The sequence below is a fragment of the Protopterus annectens genome, chromosome 6.part1 (genome assembly GCF_019279795.1).
Source record: "Protopterus annectens isolate FY-2018-M chromosome 6.part1, PAN1.0, whole genome shotgun sequence".
In the NCBI taxonomy this organism is placed as follows: domain Eukaryota; kingdom Metazoa; phylum Chordata; order Ceratodontiformes; family Protopteridae; genus Protopterus; species Protopterus annectens.
Window position 1 is genome coordinate 519,696,321 of NC_056738.1, and position 24,095 is coordinate 519,720,415.

The 24,095-nt window shown below is 43.6% G+C and overlaps 1 protein-coding gene across 1 annotated transcript in view; it reads left to right on the forward strand.

Moving 5' to 3' along the window:
* Positions 1–24,095, forward strand: part of NBEAL1 (neurobeachin like 1) — a 2,263,075-nt gene that overhangs the window by 1,110,129 nt on the left and 1,128,851 nt on the right. Inside the window, exon 29 of the mRNA XM_044075407.1 lies at positions 922–1,010. Coding sequence (XP_043931342.1) covers positions 922–1,010 — 89 coding nt within the window. The remainder of the gene's footprint in view (positions 1–921; positions 1,011–24,095) is intronic.

Genomic DNA, 24,095 nt, shown 5'->3' on the forward strand with positions numbered 1-24,095 from the left:
GATGTTTTAGTATTTCCAGTGTTTCATCTGATGAAGGATTTTGACGAAAACGTATTTGTGTTTTCATGTGGATTTATGTGGAATTTGTAGCTGTTTGTGCACAATAAAATTACTTCTGGTGTGTAAACCGATGCCCCTTGGCTTTCTTTGGCATTATTAGTGCAGTTGGACTGAGGTTTTTTCCCCTTTTCATTCTTGGGTTGTTTAAGTAATGCACATGTTCTGTTATTGCAGCTTTTTGCTGGTGCAGTAGTTGGATTTCTTCCTGCATCAGCACTGACCTGGATATGGGAGTGAGCCTGGATCACCAGCTAACTAGGCTGAGAAAATCTTTGGTATCCATTGATAGTTTTCCTTCCGTAGGGGAGCACTAGAAAGACCATCTTCTACTAAGCATCACACCTGTTCTGTAATACTAAAGTAGTAGTTAGTCATTACTTTTACGTATAAAGTTTTCTAAAGATAATAGAAAAAAATAGTACTTCTAATTGATGAATTTTCAGTCTCCGGTACACTGGTGCCATGTTCCTAGGTACCACTAAAATTGATGGTAGCCTAGCATACTAGTAATCCAGGACATTATTTCATCTAGCAGTGATGACTCGCAAGTTGGAACAGTGATCATCTTTGATAAAGGAGGACATGTGGGCATTGGGTAACTAGGAAAACACGTGTTGTGGTGCAGTATATGTAACTAGTAGGCTATAATGGCTGTATACTAATCTCCTTTAAAATCATGAATGGGGGTCGGCAAAGTGTACTTACAGAATGAGCTTAACTAGATTTCTGGGAGAAACCAATGCCATTGAAGGTCCGTGTTTCTATAGAGTTGCTGCAGGATCATTTTTTTGGCATTTTATGAACAGTAATGCAGTCATCATCATTTCTAGTTTAATGCAGGTTTTACTTTTCTCTCCTCAGATTCAGCGGTGAACTACAAAGACTTCATGGCAGTTGTGCATCTGGCACACCGAGCAGATGTCCATGTTCGACTGGCTGTGTGTAGAAAGGTGGGTAGCTGTGAGAATTTTAGCAAACATTGTGATTCAGAAAAAAAGGCTAATGTATATTGTTAAATGATAGTATGACAATATTGACTAGCATTGTCACCTTACAACTAGAAATTCTTTGGTTCATTTCTCGGTTAGGGTATCTTCTGTCCTGAGCCTGCATACCCTCCTTATGTTTGTGAGGACTTTCTCTGGGTACTTGTCAGCATCCCAAAAACATGGGGATTGTGGGAGGCAGATTGGTGACACTAAATTGTCCATAGCGATTGTGTGCATGTGTGTGTGTGAGTGAGAGAGAGAGAGACTGAAGAAAGGCATGGCAGTTTACTTGCCTTCTAAATGTTACAGATTGCAGTGACTGTTCATGGAGTTAGATGCGACTCTTCAGCACTGGATTTAAATGCTAAGGATTTCAGAAGCTGCCTTGAATAGCCATTGGATTACTTGGATCTGCATTTACTCACACAGGCAATGAATGCCATATATTTTTTCTTGACACTGGCAGTGCCACCAGGTTCTTGTTTATATGATCAACCCTGTTACATTGGAGTACTGCAACCCATTTTCACAAGGCATCTTTAATCTGGCATCTGTTGAGAGTCCCTTTTTAAATTGCGGTCTTCATCTGCACCTTGTCAAAGTCCCAAGACTGTTTTTTCTTTCTCACATTTACCCCTTCCCCAATTGCTCATCTTTCCACATTGTTGTTGTCCTTTTGATGCAGCCTGTGCAAACATTTTTCTACCTTCCATTCCTTCCACATCCCCACTGAACAAAACCTTGAGGTAAGCTGAAGCTGCTTTTCCATTTGTCCACTACCCTCCTCTGCAGTTAGTCATCCTTGCTTCGTTCCTACAGCATGTACAAGTGAACCCCTTTTCCTCTTCGCCATTAGTGTTAGCCATGTTCCATAACCATCTTCTTCTTAAGCATTACAGAAGTCTTATATCCGCAATAAGAAGTAGTTAGCTGCATATCATGTAGTGCACCTGCCTGCTCTCACCATTCACCCCCCCCCACGTGTGTCCCTACTCTCAGCTCTTCCTGCCTTGCCTTTTCCTTTCTTACTCCTCATATCCTCATACTTTGTAGCTTCTTATATAGTCTTTTATTTCTATCACATTTGTGTTTTACTGCATCTATCTCAAGGTGCTGTCCCTCCTTAACAACTACCTATTTCTGCTCTTACCTCAATCATTTCCCTTTGGAAATCCCATACTAATCTATTATTTACTCAAATGTTTGCCTTTTTCATAAGTCACCGACAGAGAGGTTCGTCACCCTTGCTTTTTCTCCTGCTCTGCTGCATCATCCATTGCAATGCCCTCCACCTTACCTGAACCCTCATTCTCCCACAGCTTTTTTGTGTTTTTCTTACTCATCACAAAACCACCTATGTTCCACAGGTCTGGTTTAGGATCCTTCTCTGTTCTCTTTACTTCCCTCACTCTCATCACTTATGAACCCTTTTTTCCTGCCTGGCCCAGTATAGATTTCCAGTTTTGTCCTCATTGTCTGTACAATGTGCATGACTTTAAATTGGCCTCTAAAATTTGAGGGCTTAGATCCTTACTTGCCCAACCACCTCATCCTATCATTACTTTACTTTCTTTCCAAGTAAATCTTAAACATTTTCCTTTAAAACTCCTCAGTACTGAGCCTTTAGGTTACCTAGATGTAATGCACCAAGTTTAACAATTAACTATGCCCATCCAGTCCATCTGCAAATTCCCACCCTGGGCCTTTGCCTGAGAACATCCCAGGGTATGCAGTAATGTCTGTAGGATACTTACCCCCTTATGCTTTATTGCAAACATATTTCTCTAGTCTAGTCAACGTTTTTGTCACTGGAAACATGTCATGACCAACATGTCATGACTACAGCCCCCTTCATTGGGAGGATGGTGTGCAGTAATAAATACTAAGGTGTACTGATATCCCCAGAGATATAAGGTTATTTTGGTATATTCAATATTTGAGTACCCTGTTGTAATTCCTTGAAAGTTTTATTAAGAATTGTTAAATGAGAATTGATATATAGACTTTTATATATAGGTACCATATGTAGGATTTTTACATACATGTTGTAGTCATTCTAACCTTCTAGGGAGTCTTGTTTACTTGTTGGCGTTAATTTAGGTCACTGATGTGGATATTTGTACAGCTACTGCTTTTTTTCAAGAAATAGGAAGTCAACAGGACTGGGTTTCATGGCTTGATAAAAAGGATGTAGGTTACCTACAGCCAGCCAGTTGACTGAGTGTAAGAAAGGTTGTGCTAGTTTATTAGGATAGTTGAAAGATGGTAAGGCCTTTAATTTCCTTGGATAGAAATCTTTGGGGCTTTTCCAGCTGACCAGTATGCTTGGATTTATAGATACCAAAGAGCACACTGTATTTGATGACAGATCAGATGAAGGAGGAGTGTACAGCAGGATGATGACTTTCATAATTAACTGGGCCGTATAGAAGGATTTCATGACTGTGATGGAAACTTGCTGACTGAATGAGAGAGAGGGAGAAAGTTGTCCATATGTATCTGAAAAGCAGTACCATGTATAATATATGACCCGAGGACTGTTGTTTTTTTGCCCAAGTTTATTCCACTGTACTTTGTTGCATGTAGCTTGATAGCATTTTTAAGTACATCAGATTATGTGCACATCCCAACCCTTACTGAAGCTGTTTAATATCAGTGGATAACAATGCCCAACTTGCAGTCATCAGCAAACTTGGTCACTGGCAATTGTGGGGTATTGATTTTGATGTTTGCAAAATAAATGCAGAAGTGGAGAGTATCCAATGCTGATCCTTGGGGAGAACTCCCTCATTATAATTTTATGCTCAGAAAGGGCAACAGCAGCTTTCATAACCTGTGATCCATGGGATATCCTATTTGCCATCCAAAAGACAGAATACGGGCTTAAGTTAAAGTTGTCTAATCTTTTAATAATGCCAGCATGGGGATAATGTCAAAAGATTTAGCCAGGTTGAGATAAGCAGTGTGCACTTAGTGAAACATTGTCCGCAAATTCTGCAGCCTTGTAAGTTAAGCTTGCTAGGTTCAGGAGAACAGGACCTGACATTTGCAAAACCAGACTCACTGGGATCTAGATCTGTTAAGCTGTCTGCACAGATTAATTCAGCTGTGATGTGTTACATGGCTTAGCATACAAGCCTGATTAGCCTATAATTATTGAGGTCTGTGACTTGGCATACAAGTCTAATAAGTATGATGGACCTATAATTATCAGGCTCCATAGAGGAAGCATCCCTTAGGTAGGTTACTGTTCTCCAGCCATCAAGCACAAACCCTCTGGATAGGCTGAGGTTGAGTATTTAATGTAGAAGCTGAGGTAGCACATACTTGGAACTAATGAGAATGCAGCCTGTTATCTTGTCTGGTCCCTGGAATTATTGATGTGATGTTGTCAGTCTCGTCTTTATTCTCACTGGTGGGTCAGATCCGATCCATCTCAGCCGTTACGTAAGCTTGAGGTCCTCAGCTAAGCTTGTGGACATTTTTCCCTACCCATAATGTAACTCCCTTACCACCTCAGATCTCATTTGTCATGCAGTGAAGAGGTTTCCTGATAGCTAGCTCTGGGCTAAGTATTGCTAATTTTATTGTATCTCAACTACTGTTCTTTACCTGTGTGTGTGTGTGTGTGTGTGTGTGTGTGTGTGTGTGTGTGTGTGTGTGTGTGTGTGTGTGTGTGTGTGTGTGAGTATCTTTGTATAAATTCCTCTGACTATTGCTTCTGTTACCATGTTGCAAAAAGAAACCGCTTGGTTTTAAAAAGTGTGAAAACTGCAGGAAGAAGATGCCCCTTAATGATGCACACACCTTGTGTGTCTATTGCTTGGGGCCTATTCATCTCCAAAAAAATGTGCTCCATTCATTGGATTCAGTCAGAGTATATATGGAGCACAAGAATAATTTGATTTTAAAGGGTTTATTGAAAACCCCTTTTTCAGAGGCGATGTCCACAGAGTCCTCTACAAAAAGTACCAATAAGCCTTTAAAAATGTCATCTTCAGCTCCGAAAGCTTCATCGGAGCTGAATCCAAAAACTCCTCGACTGTCTGCTCCATCAGAAACCCTGGAGCAGACAGTTGTCACAGGATCCAAGACAGTCTTGGAGCCATTGAAGACCCTTGGTGCTGACATCTTCAGCACCTACAGAGATTCGACACCAGAGCTGTTCTCCTTCCCTAGAACCAGTATCTCCATGGCTCACATCATCATTATTAGCAAAGTCTAGATCCCCATCACTATCTACTCTGTCTACCAGGAGTTTATCTGATGAAGACTGGGATCTTGGATTGGCAGGAGGTTACTGAAGACTCCGGCCCTGGCTAAACTTTTGTTGGATCCAAACCCAAAGGAATCTGATCAGATGCAACCCACCCCTCTAGTACCTGTTCCTCCTCCGATCCATCCCTCTGTTTCAGAGCTGGAAGACTCTGATCTCCAGATTGTGTCTGTGTTGGTTCCAGAGTCTTCAGTATCCTCGGAGCAGACATCTGACCTGAGCGCTTCCCTCCAGTCAGAGCAGGACACCTCTGGGACAGACACACTCTGGTCGGATCCTCGAAGCCAGCTCGGATCTCCTCAAATCCAACTTTGCCTCTTGAGGCTTCAGCTCCTCCCTCTGCTTTGGAGCTTCTGTCCCTGGTTTCGCAGATGCCTTCAGCTCTGATGACTTCTTTGTCGGATCCGGTGGGCAGTCCTCTGAGCGGGGAAAGTCTGCCTTCCAAGTTATGATGAGGGTTTTGACTCCTTACAAGTCTAAGGCGCAACCTACATCAGATCTTCCTCCCTGTTCAGCCCAGTTGTCTTTGTCCTCTCATGTAACCCTTCCACAGGATCACAGAAACCCGAAGTCTCAGGATGTCCACCAGGAGACCCCACCTTCTGAAACCTCCCGGGAGTATCCCACTGAGGAGGTCCCTCTGAAAAGGACCTGCAAAAGGAAGCAACTTGACTCTTCAGAGAAGTCTGTCACATTAGATACTGACCTCTATGATGCGGAAGGATCCCCATGGTCATCTCCTGAAGATGTCTCGTTTGGAGACATCCTCAAAATATTAAACACGGGAGGTGACTGGCAGTCCACACCCCCCTTCAGCTGAGGAGTCTGTCTACCTGAAGGCCTTCGGGTCTCGCCCTTCCACCTCTTGGGCAACTCCTCCTTCCGACGAGCTTATGGACTTAATCTCTAGGAAGGCATGGGAGACCCCGGATACCATAGAGCCCACTCCTAGAAGGGCAAACAATTACAGAACTGCCCCAAAAGACAGGGCTTTTTTGAGTAAAGCTGTAGCAGTTGATGGTCGTGGCAGCGGCCACCGAAAAGGAGCTATCTGAGACCAGCTCCTCTATCTGTCCTCCCAATAAGGACTCTAGAACGATGGATAGATACGGCAAGTGTATTTTTTGTCAGCGACCTTTGTTTTTTGATCTCAGAGCTACCTTACCCACTTTAGTAGGCTACAGAGGGACATGTTAAAGGAACTCAGACTCCCTCCAAGGAGTTGTAGCTAATGCAGTTAACAGGTAAGGTTAATGCTCAGCTCACCACCCACAATTTGATCGTACACTTTTCCATGAGGCTCGTATCTTATGCAGCAGATGGGACGAGTAGGGCTGCACGTTCGGGTATTGTTCTTAGGAGGCAGGCCTGGATGCACCTTTGCAATTTCATGGAGCCCTTCAAGTCTTCCTTCCTTCACACCCCTTTTGTTGTCTATTCTCTGTTTGGGCCTAAAGTGAAGGAAATGCTCACCAGGTGTGAGCAAGAAGTCAAGACCTTGTCAGCCGGTGGAGTACGTTTTTCCACTCCTACTAGACCCTTCCCTAAAGGTCAAAGAGGTAGTGGAAAGATGTGGTTCAGAAAATACCAGAGGTCTTTCCATGACGCAAGGTGAAAGTTCCCCCAGGGGCAGAGGGAGGAACAACAGTAGAAGATGCTGCTTTCATGGCAGAGGAGGCCCACACAATCAGCTCCAGAGAATCTTTCTTTGGAGAGCCCTTTCTGCGCTCCTGAGGGGAGTGCCTGATTGCTCATCTCTGGAGGCATTTGCGGCGCGATTGTCTCTGTACCTAGAAACATGGCAAAAGAAGAGGCAGTTGCGGCGCGATTGTCTCTGTACCTAGAAACCTGGCAAAAGAACTACCAACAGATGGGTGCAGAACATAATATCCAGGGGATACATCATACCCTTCTCTGATCCCATTTCTGTAAAAAAAATCTGTCCCAGACATTCCACACAGTCAAAGGGAACAATCAACCTTAGAAATTCAAAAGTTGCTAAAAAGAGTCATCCAAGAAGTCCCCACAGACCAGATAGGATCCAGAACTTACTCAAGATTCTTTTTAGTTCCAGAGAAAACAGGGGACTGGAGACCAATTTTGGATCTCAACAGTCTGAACAAATATGTCCAGAAATCCAAGTTCCAGATGGTGACACTCCAGTCTATACTTCCATTTCTGGAAAAAGACAATCTTATGTGCTCCGTAGGTCTTCAGGATGCGTACTACCATATTCTAATGGACAGGTGATCCAGAAGGTTCTTACACATCTGGCTGGGAGCAAGTCACTTCCACTTTTGAGCTCTGCCCGTTGGTCTCACTACAGCCCCCAGAGTGTTCAAGTGTATGGCAGTAGTGGCAGCTCACCTGAGACACAAAGGAGTCCATGTGTTTCCATATCTGGACGACTGGCTCATTACTGCCCCCCAGGTATCTTCTGTTACAAGCCAGGAATTGCACTCTACAACTTTGCTCCCCCTAGGAATTACCATAAATTATGAAAAATCTGCGCTAGTGCCATGTCAATCCTTGGTATTTATAGGAGCTCAGATAAACTTAACAATTTTGTCCACAAGCCATACTCAAGAGAGAGTACATGACCTTCAGTGTCATGTAAGGACACTGATCAGAAAGAAATGGGCTTCTGCTAAGCTAGTTCTACAGGTTCTAGGGAAAATAGCAGGTTCAGTTCTAATTCTGTTAGCTCAACTTCATATGAGGATTTTCCAGTGGTTACTCTCAACACAGTGGTCGTTTCTGGATCTTCCGATGCCACAACGTCGGAATTACTGATTCATGCAAAAGAGATCTCCAGTGATCTCTCAGCTTCTCCCTTGGTGTCTCATGGCCACCCCCTTTATCCCTCCTCAGCCCCAAGCCACTGTGACCCTAGATGCTTCCCAGATAGAGTGGGATGGGGGCATTATCTGGGTAAGACAGTCCAAGGTACCTGGCACCAACGAGGCCCATTTGCACACAAATATTCTAGAGATGAGGGTGGTGCTCTTGGTGTTGCAAGCATTTTAGGATTCCCTCCCTCTGGGAACAATAGCAATTCAGATGGACAACATGTCTGTGGTCTGGTTCATAAATAGGGAGAACCAGATCTTATCCCGTATGTCGAGAAGCCCTGAGGGTCTGGCAGTGGGCAGAGGCATCCAACCATTTTCCCATAGCAATGCACATTTTGGGGAGATCCAATGTGATGGCAGACAAACTGAGCACAGCCATTCTATGGCCGCACGAGTGGTCCTTTGGTCAGAAAGTTGCGGAAGAGATCTTCCAAAAATGGGGCCAGCCTTGCTGCGATCTCTTTACCTCACCCATCAGTGCCAAATGCAGCAACTACTTTGCCCTGATTTCCCCAGTGGGGGGAGTCACCAAGGGATGTATTTCTTCACAATTGGCCCCTGGGACTCCTTTATGCCTTTCCATCCATATTTCTAATCCCCAAGGTCCTACAGAAAGCAAGTTCGTTGGAGACCACAATAATCCCAATTGCCCCTATTGGCCTCGACAGATATGGTTCCCCTTTATTCGGCCTCATGTGTGGGAGGGACCATGGATTCTTGACCCAGCTCTGGATCTGCTGGCTCATCCATCAGGAACGGTTCATCCCAGTCTGAACAGTCTCAAACTAACAGCTTGGATCCTCCAGTTCCTGTGATAGCCAGGTTTTGTCTCCTTTCCTCTCCAGTTAAATACATTTTACTATCTTCCCATAAAATGTATACTCGGAAATTATACAAAAGCAAATAGGAAAGATATGTGGCCTGGTCCAATATTAATCAAATAGATCCACTCACAGCTCCATTACATTCTAGCCTTGAAGTTTTAGCCAAGTTATTCAATGAGGGAGCTACTGCAGCTACTATTAGAGTACAGTTAGCAGCGATCTCAAGTTTTCATTTAGGAGAAAATGGTTCTGCAGTAATTTCAAACAAACTTTGCAAAACATTCCTTAGAGGAACTACTCTAATTTGATCTCCATATAGAAAGCCCGTTCCGCCTTGGGACTTAAATTTCAAGTTATCAAAAATCATCTCCCCTCCATTTGAACCGTCTGCTACATATGAATTTAAATATCTCTCATGGAAAACGCTGTTTTTCAGTAGCTATTACTTCAGCTAGTAGAGTTTTGGAATTGCAGACCTTGTCTTCCAAGCCTCCATATATAATTTTTTATAAAGATAGTCTTTCTACACACTAACCCTTCCTTTCTACCTAAAGTAGTTTCAGACAGTAACCTCAACCAATCTGTTGACTTACCAGTGTTCTTTCCAAATTTTCAAAACAAAGGGTACACTTTATATCTTTTAGATGTTCACAGACAGCTAGTTTCTATTTGCAGAGGACATCAGAATTTAGAAAGTCAGATCAACTATTTAATTCCTATTCAGAGATTAAGAAATGCCAACCAGTCTCTAAAGTAACATTATCCAATTGGCTTTTACAATGTATATCTTTCATATACAATTCTAACTACAAGACTATAGCAAATACAAAGCTCATTCCACCAGATCAGTTTCTGTTTCTTCAGCTTTCCAGGCTAGATTGCCTTTGGGCAGCATCTGTGCTGCAGCAACTTGGGTAAAACCACATACCTTTTGTTAGTCATTACAAATTGGATTTGGCCTCTAGAAGGAGAGCATCCTTTGTTTCTATGGCTTTTCTTCATGTTTCACTATTGCAATTATCACACTTGGGTTATCTGCCTGCAGGTAGCCCTTAGTCGGCCCAAATACCAGAGTCTTGGGATTTCTGTGTTGGATGCTGTCGCCTCTTCCATGACATCAGGCCGTCAGGGGTATAAAATATGCAGCCGACTCCATTACATCAGCTTTTCTTGCCGAGCGGGAGCCCAAAGCAGAAGCAGTTTGCAAGTGCCGGTTGGCCACTACCTGAAATTTTCGTTATTCGAGTTTCAAACCTGAACTCTTCTAAAGCTAAGTACCCCACTGGGGATCCTTTTTTCTTGCTCTAACCGATGTCAGAAAAGTTAACAGTTGTCTTGCCTGTGGAAAGCAAATATCTCACAGATTTTCATTCTTACTGCATCACCTGTTTTAGGCCCAGACCACGACGTTCCTCGCTGTCAGTTTTGTGCCTTGTTCAACGACCAAACTATTCATTGTCGGGCTATCTTTGTCGCTAAATTCTTTCGCTGTCGTTCTCCGTATTCTGAAATGGCTTTGATAAGCCATCCGACTACTGATCTTCCGAAAAAAACATAAGGATAAAGACAGAGACAGACTGCATAGGTCCAAAATTGCCGATGATGCTTCCGTTAAGCTAGTCGCCAGTCTGCCGGTACTCAGTGAGGCACTTTTGCAGCCCCTGATACCCACTTCTACAGATTCGCAGGCCTCTGCTGAGACCCATTCGGAGTCCGGTATGTCGCAAGATGCTTCTTCGACTATGGAACCTGCGGATGTCTTTACCTTAGATGGGTCTAGAGCCGCTGTGCAGGCACCGGCTTCTGAGGGTGTTTTCAGACCTTCCGATGTTCGTATTAAACTGACTACTTAATTTCCGACTAAAACTACCAAATTTCTCAGGCCCAGAGTTCGCACTACGCCTATGAAACCGACGACCAAAGCACATTCTCAAGCTCCCATGCCACAGAAACAAATGCTTAGAATGGCTGAAGACCTTATTACTCTAATTAGGGGAAGCCAGTCTTCCCCCTGTAAAAGACAAAGAATTGATTGCCCTTCTGATTCTACATACCATGAGTCTGATGACTCTGAGCCCTCTGATTGCCAGGACATACCCTTATCTACCTATGAGGATTCAGATGCAGAGGATTCCATTTCATCTGCCTCCCCCAGAGGATTTTTCTTTCGGTGAAACCTTGCATACCTTAAGGGAGCATTTCTGCTGGGAATACCAGGACTACCCACAGTCCAAAAAGAGACTCGGGAATTTTTAGACTTGCCTTAGCACAGGCCTCTAGCTTACTCCCTGTTCTGGAAATTGTAGATGTCTTCATGGAATCCAGTCTTACCCCTGATACTTTACCACCAGCTCCTAGAAAGCCTGACAGGTACTACAGAGTACCTGACTCTCACAAATTTCTATTTAAAAATCTCACTGTGGATCCACAGACCATTTCCCAGGGACCTAAAGGTATTAAGGCTACTACAGCCAAAAACCCTACCCCTTCGGACAGGGATTCTAGGGCTTTAGACAGATGGGGAAAGAAGGAATATACCTCTGCAACCCTTGTCATCAGGGCTTTAAATTGCCAGTTTCACATGTTGAAGTACCAGCAGCATATTAGGGAACTAATTAAACAAAAAATGTTGTTGATTCCTGATTGTGCAGAAAATAAAAATTTAAAAGAATTAATGCATTCTGCAAACCAAGTTGGTCAACATACTTTGCAGTGTGGTTTTGATGCCTTAGAAGCATCTTACAGGGCTGCTGTCACTGGGTCTGTTCTGAGAAGGCATGCTTGGCTGAAGGAACAAATCTTGCCAGACAATGTCAAATCAAAACTACTAGATGCTCCATTAAACCAAGAATTATTGATTAGCACAAAAGCAGAAGTTGTTCTTAAAAAGGTGGAGGAAAAAGTTAAATCTATTCAAACTGTTAAAGATTTCCTACAAGTGCAGCCACCTAGATTCAGTAGGCATTGGCCTTCAAAACACTGGTCCTTTCCAGTCCCTCCCGGACCTTCCCAGACCTTCTCAGCCCAAACCCAGAGGCAACAGACCACCAAGACTACAGTCTCAGGGTATGCATAGATTTAAACAATGGAGTGCTTCCACCTCAAAAACAGGGAGTGGTAAGCCACCCCCTTTATGGAAAAAGTTCACAGTGACTTGTTCTTCATCCTGCCCAGCCATGCCCAAATACTTGCAACCCTAGCAGGAAAACTCGCCCTGCATGCAAAAAACTGGGAGCACATTACCCAGGATCGATGGGTCTTAAACATTGTATCCCAGGGATACAGATTCTACTTCCACTCACTGCCAACCCCAAACGGGTTGCCAGACTTTCCTCCAAACCAGTGGGCAGAGGCCCAAAAGCAAGTACTTTCTCTTCTCAGTATCAGGGCTAGTCAACCTGTTCCAGCAGAGCAAAGGGGACAGGGTTTCTACTCCAGATTGTTCCTGGTTCCCAGAAAAGAGAACTCTTGGCACCCTATCCTGGATCTGTCAATTCTCAACACCTTCCTGGTGGTACCATAATTCAGAATGCTTACACTCCAGCAGCTGCTTCCTATGCTAGACAAGGACTCTTGTCTGGTCACCCTAGATGCTTATCTGCACATCCCCATAAGGGAATCCTGCAGGAAATGTCTACTTTTCAGGGCAGGCTCTGTGCACTTCCCTTTGGCTTATCTACTGCGTCCAGAGTATTCACAAAGTGCCTGGCTCCAGCCACTGCATACTGCAGGCAGAAAAACATTCAAATTTACCCATACTTGAACGATTGCCTGATTCAGGTGGACAGTCAGGAATTGCTACTTCAGCACCTGATATTTGTAAAGAGATTCCTAACTTTTCTGGGGTATACCATCAACAAAAGAAATTACACCTGGTACCCAGCCAATAGATTGTATTCCTAGGAGCAAGCTTGAGCACAACTTCCCAGATAGCATTCCTCACTCCAGAAAAGCAGGTTTATTTGACAAATTACTTCAAACTAGTGGCCACCCAAACCCAGCTATCTGCAAGAAAAATACTGCAAGAACTAGGGTTCATGGCCTCATGTATCCACCTAATTCCATATGTAAGACTGCATATGAGGAAACTTCAGTGGTACTTAAAGGCTCTGATGTCAACATTCACAGGACCTAGAAACAGTGATTCCTACATTCACTGCCTAAGGACAGAGTTCCTTTGGTGGGCAGAGGCTTGCAACCACAACAAGGGACTCATTTTACTCAACCCCCCGCCGCCCAAACACTGACAACAGATGCATCAGACTATGCATGGGGGGGCTCACATGGCAGGCAAATGGAGCCCAAGACAAATGCACCTGCATATCAATCAAAAAGAAATGTTAGCTGTACAGAATACACTGACAGCCTTCAAATACCTTATCCTTCCAGGACAACCCTTGACAAAGACAGACAACACCACAGTTAGGTGGTACATAAACAAGCGGGTGGGGGGGGGGCACACATTCCTACCCACTCTGTAGGTTAGCCATGACTCTGTGGAACACAGCCTTGAGCAGTCAAGTGCACCTGCAAGCTCAATTCCTGCCAGGCAAACAAAATTCACTGGCAGACGACTTTAAGCAGAAATCTAGTGGACCCACACAAGTGGAAACCTGAATCCCAACTCATTCAAGCTTCTAATCCACAGCTGGGGGACTCCAGAGGTGGACCTCTTTGCTTCACCCCAAAACCATCAATTGAGCAAATTTTGCACCAGAACTCCCCACAGCCAAGCATGGAAAGTGGATGTCCTATCCTTTACATGGGAAACACCTCTCAATCTATGCCTTTCCCCCTCTGCCCCTCCTCTCAAAAGTACTACTCAAGATCAAACAGGACAGGCCAAGGACAATCGTTATTGCACCAGACTGGCCATGCCAGCACTGATGTCCACTTTTACGCAGTCTGACAGCAGTGCCACCCTGACACCTGCATCAGACCCCCTCTCTGCTGTCCCAGCAGGAGGGCCAGATTTTGCATCCTCAGCTGCAAACCCTGAACCTAGCAGCCTGGCTTATTCCATGTATACATCACCAGCAACCCTCAGCAAACAGGTGCTGGATGTCATCCTTGAGGCCAGGAGGTAGTACTAGGAAACCCTATTCAGAAAAGTGGAAAAGATACTGTTCTTGGAGCCAGTCTCTGGGAAAGGACACAGCCATGCCCTCCTTACCTCAAGTCCTAGATTATCTAGCAGAGCTGCTTCACAGAGGCCTATTCTTCTCATCAATTAAGATTCATGCCTCTGCCATCTCAGCTCATTACAATACTGAGCCCACCCCTCTTCTCTCACCCTCTGGTCAAACAGTTCCTGAGAGGAGCTAACAATTTAAGACCCCCAAGGAGAGCTCCCACTCCTGCCTGGGACCTTAACTTTGTACTAGAGAAGCTCACGCTTCCCCCTTTTGAGCCTGCTGCTACAACAGAATTAAAATTCCTCTCTTGGAAAACAGCCTTACTTCTAGCCATCGCTTCAGCAAGAAGAGTGTCTGAGTTACAGGCCCTTATGGCTGTGGAACCCTTCATTATCTTCCATGCAGACAGGGTTTCCCTCAGGACTAACCCATATTTATGCCCAAGGTGGTATCCAGTGTGGCTTTAAACCAATCCATCCATTTATCAACCTTTTTTCCTAATCCTCAGAATAAAGAGGAAGGGATCCTGCACTCCTTGGATGTGCACAGACAGCTCAGGTTCTACCTTGACAGGACTAAACCTTTCAGAAAATCTGACCAGCTGCTAGTCAGCTTTGCTACAGGGGCAGAGGGCAAGGCCATTTCAAAGCAAACCATTTCCAAATGAATAGCACACTACATCCATTTCTGCTACAAACACCATGGAAAACCTATCCCACAGGTGATCAGATCTCATTCCACTAGGGCTCCCTCAACCTTTACAGTATTTCTCAGGGGGGTCCCTACCAGAGACAATCCTGGAAGCTGCAACCTGGAGTTCTGTACACACCTTCACCAAGCACTGCCACATACCTATTTTTTCTAAATCCAGAGCTGGATTTGCCACAGCAGTCTTGCAAGGCCTGCTAGCCCGCCCTAATACTTCTTGACTGCCTCCACCCTTCCTCAGCTTTGGGAATCAACCCAAGTGTGTTGACTGCAACAGTGAAAAACAAAGAACATAGTACAGTTGTGTACAACTACCATAAATGTAGATGTTTGAGTGTATTCACTGTTGCAGTCCTGGTTACCCTCCCTCCAGTCCCCTGACTTTTCTATACTTTCTGCCTATCTACTTTTTTGCCCATATCTTATGGCAATGGTATTTACTTTTTATTGGAAGTGTTCCACACTATGTAATTGCTTCCTATTTTGGGGGCTCCTGACATCTGGGGCAAGAAAAACTGATGTAATGGCATTTGCTGCATGTTTTATACCCCCTGATGACCTGACATCATGGAAGAGGCGACAGCATCCGACGCAGAAATCCCAAGACTCTGGTATTCAGGCTGACTGAGGGCTACCTGCAGGCAGCTAACCCAAGTGTGATGACTGCAACAGTGAATACACTTGAACATCTACATTCATGGTAAGTGTACACAACTGTACTTTCTGAGAAGTATTCTCCCATGAGCCACCCAAGAATCAGGTAGCTAGGGACGCAGTCCCACCAGTGAGAATAAAGACAAGATTGACAACATTACATAAAGAAGTTGTGTACTTACCATAATGTTCCATGTGTGTTGTCCATCTCATTCTTTATTCTCACAACCCACTCACCATAACCCCCTACCTACTCTCCTGGGAGACCGAGTAGTTGTAATTGGATCTTTACAGGACTCTGTAGCCTCAGAAATAATGTGGGTTCTTAATGTAATAATAAAATTATTCACCTTGTCACTGCTAGACACCTTGTCACTGCTAGAGGGCAAACAAGATAGGAGGAGATAAGGGAGTTGCATTATGGGTAGGAAAATGCCCCCAAGCTTAGCTGAGGACCTCGAGCATATGTAACTGCAGAGACGGATCTGACCCACCAATGAGAGTAAAGGACAAGTTGGACAACACACATGGAACATTATGGCAAGTACATAACTTTTTTTTTTTTTTTTTTTTTTTTTAAGCCTTTGATAGGGATTCTAAGATTTGTCCCAGTGATTTTGAAGGGAGACCAAATTTTTAAGGATAGTGGGGCAGCAGTGGGGGTAGATGAGATAAAGGTAACACTAAATTTGTCTGCTGAGATATTAGCTGTATCCTTGAGATTGGAATGGGTGATATTGCTATGGATAAGCTCAGTGCGTTGTTGAGCATTATCACTTAATTTCCTGGCATAAATGAAAAAACATTTGTATTTTCCTTTGGTATCAGTCATGTAGTCCTACTCCGTATCACATTTTCTGATAATGTCTTAAATTCTTTGCTTGCATGTTTCAGTGTAGGCTTGAAGTTAGGGGGGAATGGGGATTTCTTAAATCATTATTTTTCTTCTCTTGTTACATAGTGTATTAATACTAGAATTCCACTAGAGAAGGTTATTCTTGAATTTACTGTTATATTTAGGGAAATCTAGTACTGGCTTTTCTCTGCAGCTGTTTAGGTACTGTATAAAATTGAGGTGAATGCAGCCGCATTCTCAGTTGGTCTGTTTGTGGAAGACTGATAATTTTGCTTAAACTTCTAGAAGATGAAGTGAGTGAAATCTGCAAAGACAGCTTCACTTGGTGATGTGATAGTACCACTGTGCTTAAATGTGAAGAAGACTGATTTGTGGTCAGGTTCAGCCAAGGATGAGATGTGAAATGGAGTACAGGAGGGAGCTGTACTGATAAGGACCAGATCAAGAACATCAGAGCCTTAGTGGCTAACTTTACCATTTGTTACTGTGCATTTGTATTAATAAAGTCTAGGAAATGCCAAGCAAATCCATTGTGTGTGTGTGTGTTGGTCACTGCTTAGATAGGTGAAGTCCCATAGCAAGAAGGTATTTGGTTTGATATTTAACCATTCAATGATGTCAAGGTAATTTGCATTATCTGACGAAGACCTTGATGGGAATATATATAGCAGTTAGTGAAGTAATTGTTGAATTTAAGTGTGATTTGGACATCTGGGAGCTCTAAGTTAGGGTCATGGATAATTTGATGCGAGGTGATGGAGTTTATTTTCAAACATCTTTATTAAATCATTGCATTTTAAATTGCATTAGGAATTCACATATTTTAATAGAAAATAAAAAGTACAATTGTGTACCTACCATAAATGTAGATGTTCAAGTGTATTCACTGTTGCAGTCATTACTCTTGGGTTATCCTGCTGGCAGGCTACCCTCAGTCGGCCAGAATTCCAAAGTCTAGGTCCGGTGTCAGTTGCTGTCGCCTCTTCCCTGACGTCAGTGCGCCAGGGGTATAAAAAATGCAGCCGACGCCATTTTCTTCAGTTTTTCTTGCCCCAGATGTCAGGTGTCCCCCCAAATTGGTAGGCTGAAAAATATGCCAATAAAAATGCATGTACAAAAATAACATTTCCTTCATCTACAAGCAAATACACCAAAAAGGTTGTATAGGATAGAGAAGTGCAGATAAGTCCCAGCAAAGAGAAGGGGGATGGTGGGTGGGTAACCTGGACTGCAACAGTGAATACACTCGAACATCTACATTTATGGTAGGTACACAACTGTACTATGTTCATCGTGTTTCACTGTTGCAGTCATTACTCTTGGGTTGAATCCCAAATCTGAGGATGGGTGGCTGGGCTAAATAAGATTAGGAGAGGCTATGAGGCCCTGCAGGACTGCAGTGGCAAAGCCTGCTCTGGACTTAGAGTAAAGAGGTAAGTGCTAGTGCTTTGTGAAGGCGTGCACTGAACTCCAGGTTGCAGCCTCTAAGATATCTTTGGTTGGTACTCCTTTGAGGAATGCTGCTGAAGTGGCTGCTGCCCTGGTGGAATGAGGCATAATGCCCTTAGGCACTGATTTGCCATGTTGAGAATAGCCAAAACTGATGCAATGGCCTATCCATTTAGAAATAGTCTGTTTTGAGTTAGCCTTTCCTTGTGATCCTGCAGCATATGACACTAAAAGTTGCTCAGTCTTTCTGAAAGCTTTAGTTCTGTCCAAGTAGAAGCGTAGCTGCCTGTGTATGTCCAAAGAATGCAGAATGAGTTTTCTCACCCTTGTTCTGTGGATTTGGATAAAAGGTAGGCAAGTGAATGGTTTGGTTGAGGGCCACACTAGACACCACCTTAGGCATAAATGTAAGGTTTGGCCACAGAGAAACCCTGTCTGGATGAAAAATGATGAAAGGTTCCACAGCCATGAGTGCTTGTTGAGACTCGCCTTGCAGAGGTTATTGCTAGGAGCAGAGCTGTTTTCCAGGATAAGAATTTTATATCTGCTGTTGATGCTGGCTCGAAAGGAGGCAGTGTGAGTTTTTCTAAAACATAATGGAGGTCCCAGGCCGGAATTGGTGCTCTCCTTGGAGGCCTAATGTTTTTGGCCCCTCTGAGGTACTGCCTTATTAAAGGATGAGAAAAGATAGGTGGTTCCGCATTGTAATGGGCTGAAATGGCAGAGGCATGGATCTTAATTGATGAGAAAGAAAGGCCTTTGTCCAGCATCTCAGTTAGGTATTGTAAAATCTGAGGGATATTTGGTACACACGTATCAATGCCTTGTTCCTTATTCCAAGCACAGAATCTCTTCCATTTCTCTGCATAAGATTTTCTGGTACTGGGCCTCCTGGCCTGCAAGATAACATCCATAACAGCTTTTGAAAGAGGAGTGTTCTGAATGGCTACATTATCTGCCATGCTGCCAGATTTAAGGTCCTGAGTTGGCTGTGCAGGATCTGATTGTTTTGTTGGGTCAGCAAGTGAGAAGTTTGAGGCAATATCCATGCTGGACCTTGAGACAAGCTCTTTAGGATTGGGTACCAGTGCTGGCGTGGCCAGTCTGGTGCAATCAGTATCATTTTTGGCTTCTCTTGTCTGATCTTTAGGAGTATCCTGGGAAGGAGAGGCAGTGGAGGAAAGGCATATACTGTTAGATTTTTCCAGCTGAAGGATAGGGCGTCCCCTTTCCATGCTTGCTTGTGATAAATCCTTGTGCAAAATCTCTGCAATTGGCAGTTGAGGGGAGGCAAATAGATCTATGTCTGGGCATCCCCATTTCCTTATTATCATGCTGAAGACTTGTGGATCCAGTTTCCACTCGTGGGGATCCATGAGGTTTCTGCTTAGTTCGTCTGCCAGTGTATTTGTTTTTCCTGGCAGGAATTGTGCTTGCAGGTGAACTTGAAAAGCCAATGCTGTGTCCCATAAGGTCATTGCTTGTCTGCAGAGGCGGTAGAAATGTGTACCTCCCTGCTTGTTTATGTACCACATGACCGTAGTGTTGTCTGTCTTTATCAGTAACTGTCCTGGATGAAGCAGGTCCTTGAAAGCTGTCAGGGCATTTTGAACAGCTAGCATCTCTTTTTGATTGATGTGAAGATGCATCTGGTTTGCAGGCCATGTGCCCTGAATACATTTTCCTGCCATATGGGCCCCCCAGGCATAATCTGATGCATCAGTTGTCAGTGTCTGTCTGGCTGTGGGTAGGCTGAATGGCAGACCCTTGTTCTGGTGACAGGCTTCTGCCCACCATCGAAACTCCTGTTGCAGGCAGGGAATGAGTGCAATTACTGTCTCCAGGCTGTGGCAATGCTGAGTCCAAACACTTTTTAGATACCATTGTAGTTTCCTCATATGCAGTCTGGCATATGGAATTAGTAGAATGCAGGATGCCATGAAACCCAAGGCCTGCAGAATTTTCCTTGCAGATAAGTGCGTTTTTTGTTGTCAATTTCTTGAAGTATGTAGTCAGATGCTTTTGTTTGTCTGGCGTGAGATAAGCCATCTGGGCAGTTGTATTTAAGCTTGCACCCAGGAATATTATCTCTTGAGAGGGCACTAGTTTTGATTTCTTTTTTACTGTGTACCCTAGGCCAATTAGTAATCTTTTTACAAACGCCAGATGCTTTAGAAGAATGTCTTTGTTCTCTGCTTGAATTAGGCAGTCATCCAAGTAGGGATATATTTGAATTCCTTTTTTTCTGCAAAGCACAATTACTGGTGCCAGGCATTTTGTGAAGACCCTGGGCACAGTAGATAAGCCAAAGGGCAGTGTAGAGAATTTGTAATGCATTGAGCCAGCTATGAGTCTGAGGTATCTTCTGCAAGATTGTCTGATTGGGACATGCAGGTATGCCTCTTTTAGGTCCAAAGTTATGAGCCAAGCCTTCTTGCCCAGCATGGGCAGTAGCTGCTGTAGAGTCAACATCTTGAATTTTGGAACTTCCAGAAATGTATTTAGTATAGACAGAGGTCCAGTATTGGTCTCCAGGTTTTGTCCTTTCTGGGTACTAGGAAAAGTCTGGAGTAAAATCCTTGCCCCTGCTCTTGTTGTGGTACTTGCTGAATGGCTCTCATGTCCATGAGGGCTGTAATTTGTTTTTGTGCCTCTGCCCATTGATTGTGTGGCAGGTCTGGCATACCTTTTGACCTTGGTAGAGTGTGAAAATGGAACCTGTAGCCTTGGGGATACTATGTTCAGGACCCATTTGTCTTGGGTAACCATTTGCCAATTTGAAGAAAAAAGTGCTAGTTTTCCCCCTAAGGGGGCTGCCAAAAGGGAAGTGCTTGGATCTGGTAGAGGAAAGTCATTGGGACTGTTTCCTGTAAGGCTGTGATTTGTCTTCTCCGCTTTTGGAGGTAGGAGCACCCCATTGTTTAGGCCTTTATGAGCCTTGGGGCTGAGATCTGCGTCTGAGACGCCTGTATCTACCTCTTTGTGGCCTGTCTGACACTGGAAAGGACCAATTTTAGAAGGCCAGTTCCTGCTAAACCTGGGTGGCTGTATGAAATCCTTGACTGTCTGCATGCATTTTGCTTTATCCTCCATTTTTTTCAGCACTTCTTCTGCTTTAGTACCAAACAAAGTATCATGCTGTAATGGTGCATCTAATAATTTTGCTTTAACATGATCAGGCAGATTCTGTTCCTTTAACCAAGCATGCCTCCTAATAACAGAACCTGTAACAGCAGCCCTGCAAGAGGCCTCCAGTGAATCATAACCACATTGCAAAGTATGCTTTCACACGTGTTCAGCTGCATACAATGAATCCTGCAATTCGTTGTTCTCTGAACATTCAGTATTTGTCAACAATTTCTGTTTAAGCAGTGACATTAAATATTGTTGATATTTAAGCATATGAAACTGACAATTTAAAGCCCTTACAGCCAGGGTAGCAGAAGTGTAGACTTTTTTCCCCCATCTGTCTAGAGCCCTAGAATCCCTATCAGAGGGGACAGGGTTGTTTGCAGTGGAAGCTTTGACCCCTTTGGGACCCTGAGATATAGTTTCTGGGTCAGCAGCGGGTTTTTTATGTAGGAATTTATGAAAATCCGGGACCCTGTAGTATCTGTCTGGCTTAGCAGGTGCAGGGGGTTAAGAGTCAGGGGACAGGCCGGACTCTGAGAATACATCATCTACAATGTCTAGAACAGGTGGAATAGCAACGCGTTTGTGCTGAGGAAGTAGCAGAAAGTCTCTGTGCCTTTTCTTAGATTCAGAATAATCTTGGCTCTCCCAGTGGAAATGCTCCCTCATGGTATGCAGGGTTTCCCCAAAGGAATAATCCTCAGGAGGGGAGGCTGAAGGAATGGATTCTTCAGCATCAGAATCCTCATAGGGAAGCATGGAGTAATCCTGTTCAGAAGAGGAATCAATGGAAATAGAAACCTGATCAGATGAATCATACTCTGTCTCTTGCCTAGGCCTCTTATCAGGAGGGGGATGGGAGCCCCTGATCAAAGTAATTAGGTCTTCGGCCATTTTGAGCATCTGTTTTTTAGGCATGGAAGTCTGAGCAGGAGAATGCTGTACTTGTTTCTTTGTCTTTAGAGCTGCTTTAGTCTTTGTCTTTGAAGCTGAAGATGGCTTGATATATAGATGTGTAGGTCTGAAGGCACCCTCAGAAGCCGATGCCTGCTCAACGGCTCCGGACCCATCTGAGGGAATGATTTCCAAGTGTCCAATACCTTGAGTATCCAGAGGCCCAATCGGCAGCGGCCTGTGGCTCTGAGGTAGCGGACGACAGGGGCTGCAAAAGTGCCTCACTGAGTACCGGCGACTGGCCTAGCAGAGGCCTCGTCGTCTGTTTTGGACCTCGGATGCCTATCCTTTTCCTTGTCCTTGCGTTTTTTGTAAACTCCAGTTGTCGGCTAGTCCAAGGCATTATATAATTAAATCTTCGGCCAAAGTAATGAAATGCAAAATCGAACTGATGCTTAATAGTGCGTTGGTTAAATCTAGTACAAAACCGACAGCTAGCAATGTTGTGATCAGGGCCTAGGCAAGAAATACAGTAAGAGTGAAAATCCTTATGAGGTATTTGCTTCCCAGACGAAGTACAATTGTTAACTTTTTCTGACATCGGTCTGGAGCAAGAAAAAAGTTTCCCCAACGGGGTACTTAGCTTTAATGAAGACTTCGGTTCTGAAATTCGGATTTGAAAATCTCAGGAGTCGGCCGACTGGCACTTGCGAACTGCTTTTGCTTTGGGCACCACGCGGCAAGAAAGACTGAAGAAAATGGCGTCGGCTGCATCTGTTATACCCCTGGCGCACTGACGTCAGGGAAGAGGCGACAGCAACCGACGCCGGACCTAGACTTTGGAATTCTGGACAACTGAGGGTAGCCTGCCAGCAGGATAACCCAAGAGTAATGACTGCAACAGTGAAACACGATGAACATCAAACCACGATAATAGCTTCTATAATTATCATTTTGCAGCATACATAGATTTTCTTTTTAATAATTCTTTAACACTTCTTCCTTTGGGTTATATCATATGCACATAAAGCTAATTGTATATGTCTTCTCCCCAGTGAAAACACTGGAGTTGACTGACTTATTAGTATAGTCAAAGGTTCTAAATACAGTGCAGATGACAGTGGGGACCCTAATGTTTCTACAATTATAATTTAAACTTTTGGGGAAGGGGGAGATATTGGGGCTTTTAACTTTGCAGATGATCCTGAATCAGTTTTGCTGACTAGGTGGACAGATTCCTTTAGGGAAAGATATCAGCTCTAAACCATAAAAACTGCCAATCTGCCTGCCCAAATGCTTTCTCAGCATCTAAAGTTAGAAGCAAAAGGGGCATTGTCCGACTGGGATCATGTATTTTTATAAGTAACTTTAAAATATCAACAAACATCTGCTTAACCTAGCCTTTGGGGAGGGATCAAATTAAAAAAATTCCTAAATACCAAACCACCTAAGCTTTATTTTACTAAGCAAGCATTTATTTCCTCATCAGCCTTTTGTAACTACTGTATGGAGTTAGTCCTGCCATCTTTTCCTGAATGGCAGCCATATACTTTCAAATGGAAAAACTTGTAATGCACAGATTACCAAGACTGCATGCCCAAGGCTGAGAAAAAGAAACTAGTTAACACCTTCCGTAAGGTGAGACCCAATTATAACATCGCAGTGTGGACAGTGCTGGTCAGCAAAGAAGAGTGGCAGAAAGTAAAATAGCTTTGTTTCTGCATACTGTCCATGTCTATCAGCTGTTGAGTTTGTCTCATATTTTTGTTCTTTTTCTTGTAATTTTTTTAATTTTCTGTTAAATCATTAAAGACTGCAGTCAGTCAGTAAAGCCATTCACTAGAGTTTCATACTGCTTACTGTTCAGAAAATGCATATTGTTGCAAACTCTATTGTTATATTAACATTTGAGGTAAATAAGAGCAATATTTAAAAATGTTATGCAGACTTATGACTGGGTCACCGATCAGAACCTTGTATCTTCTCAACACGGATGACCAGATTTATCCCCTGAGCTTTGCTATTAAGGCAACTTTCTTGGCATCCATGTCTCAAACACAAAATAAGACTGTTATGATCACCAACTCGAGTATAATCCTCTTTCTCTTGTTTACATAATTCTCAAGTGTAAAATTGTATTTCCAACCTTGGCTGTATTTTAATATGTTCCTATTCATCTGCAGTGCCTTCTTGCACTTGATCTAATACCTTTAATAATAAGAGGGTAACCTAAGTCCTGATTGCTACTTTGTCTCTCTCTCTGACA